The 1,695-nt window shown below is 58.3% G+C and overlaps 1 protein-coding gene across 1 annotated transcript; it reads left to right on the forward strand.

The window, feature by feature from the left end:
- Window positions 1–1,203, forward strand: POSPLADRAFT_1154024 (hypothetical protein; the record flags this gene model as incomplete). The annotated part of the gene is made up of 2 exons (XM_024486799.1): window positions 1–989; window positions 1,095–1,203. Coding segments are annotated over 2 exons (1,098 nt in total), but the record flags the coding sequence as incomplete, so codon positions are not given.
- Between the last annotated feature and the right edge of the window lie 492 nt (window positions 1,204–1,695).

Raw genomic sequence — 1,695 nt, forward strand, 5'->3', positions numbered from 1 at the left:
AGCACCTTGCTGACGCTTCTTCTCAGTAATCCCACCGACGTTTTCAACAAGCTCAAAGCCCACAACCCCGAGGCAACCAATGCCACCGACCGCGCTGCACTAGAGGCGTATCTCTCCGCCCGCCGCGAATACGACGAGGCTGTCAAGGCAGCCGACGAGGCCATCGACCACCACAAGCGGCTCCTACGCCAACAGGACGACCGCGTCCTCACCGAGCTCATCCGGCTCGACAATCTGAAAGTCGCCCATCGCTTTCAACCGCTCCTACCACGCAGCATCCGAGCACGACACAACAAATTCATCCCGCGCGCCATCCCCAACGCGTACTTACCCCTACCCGCACCCCTACCGACGTCTGCCTTCAGACGCCCCCCGATCCCATCCCCTTTCCTCCAAGCAACGCCGCGGAGCACTACCATCCCGGCTGACTGGCAACCCAACCCTGGTTGGACCCCGAAGGGAAGCTGCAGGCGATGCGGATCATCTCGACACTGGGTACGGGACTGTCCGCACGTCCGATGCGCAGGATGCGGAAAAGAAGCCTCTGGACACCTGGAGCGAGAGTGCGGAACCAGGCCGATGAAACGACACGTATCCGCACCACCTGAAGAACCTGCGCGACGCGTGGGGGTGGTCGTCGACAACGTGTTTCTCGAAGGAATCATCAACGAGGCGAAGGAGAGGAAGGAGAAAGAAAGGCAGACGAAAGCGATACCCATCCCTCCACCGCGTAGCGCTAACCCCGAACCCCCCGCCAGTCCCGTCGCGGGACCTTCGCGCCCCCATCCCGATACACCCGTCGTCTTTCGCAAAGTCGATCCCGACTGGACACCAGACACCACTCAATGGACGTGGGACAGCTCCTGGCCGAATCAGAAGCACCTCTCTGGCGAGGAATGGATGAACGTAGGGAGGAACGCGCGTAAGGAGTGGTTCGACGAAGAGGAGGACGACGGCGTAGATTGGGAGTTGTATGGAGATGGTGAACAGTAAGTAGTCGAATGGGACTTCGACTCTGGTAGGGGGGTAATGAAACATTTGTCTTTCCGTTCTATTCCTTGTACTACTAGCGCCCATACTGGCGCCTGTCTTAGCGCTCACCCACAGGTTGAACATTATGTAGCTTACATAATGGGGTCCGTGCGCACTTCGTGCCTGGTATCGTACCACTACATTTCTTTCTTCACTAACACGACCACATAGACACGATGGTCCGTGCGTAGTCGGTACTTGTATAAGTAGTTGTACCATTAGTCGGTCGAACCCTAAGTTCGACCTGGTTATTCATTCAAGTCTCTGCTCCTCTTCGCTTGGGGTAGTGGTCATTCTCGACTTCCTCGCTCGATCTTCAGGACAACGCACTGTCCATAAGCCCTCGCTCGTCGTCTACGAGTCAGGCATCGATATAGGAGTGTAGACCGTTGTATCACCGACGGGTCCAACACCCCAGCGGCCCTGCACTCCGATATGCTGGCACCTCGAGATCCGCATCTCGCCACATCACTCCCGTCCCATCCCGACCTGCCTTGCCAGGCACCTGCATCCCCCAACCTGTCGCCAGTACAGGTTAAGCACGAGGAGACCCCGATCTCCCTAGAAGAACTGAGGCAGTCGCACAGCCTTCAGCGACCCCTCAAGCGATCCCCCAGCCCTCCTTGGGGCCTCGGCTGGAAACGTAACCCCTCCGCCGGGCTT

Source organism: Postia placenta (genome assembly GCF_002117355.1).
Source record: "Postia placenta MAD-698-R-SB12 unplaced genomic scaffold POSPLAscaffold_15, whole genome shotgun sequence".
In the NCBI taxonomy this organism is placed as follows: domain Eukaryota; kingdom Fungi; phylum Basidiomycota; class Agaricomycetes; order Polyporales; family Adustoporiaceae; genus Rhodonia; species Rhodonia placenta.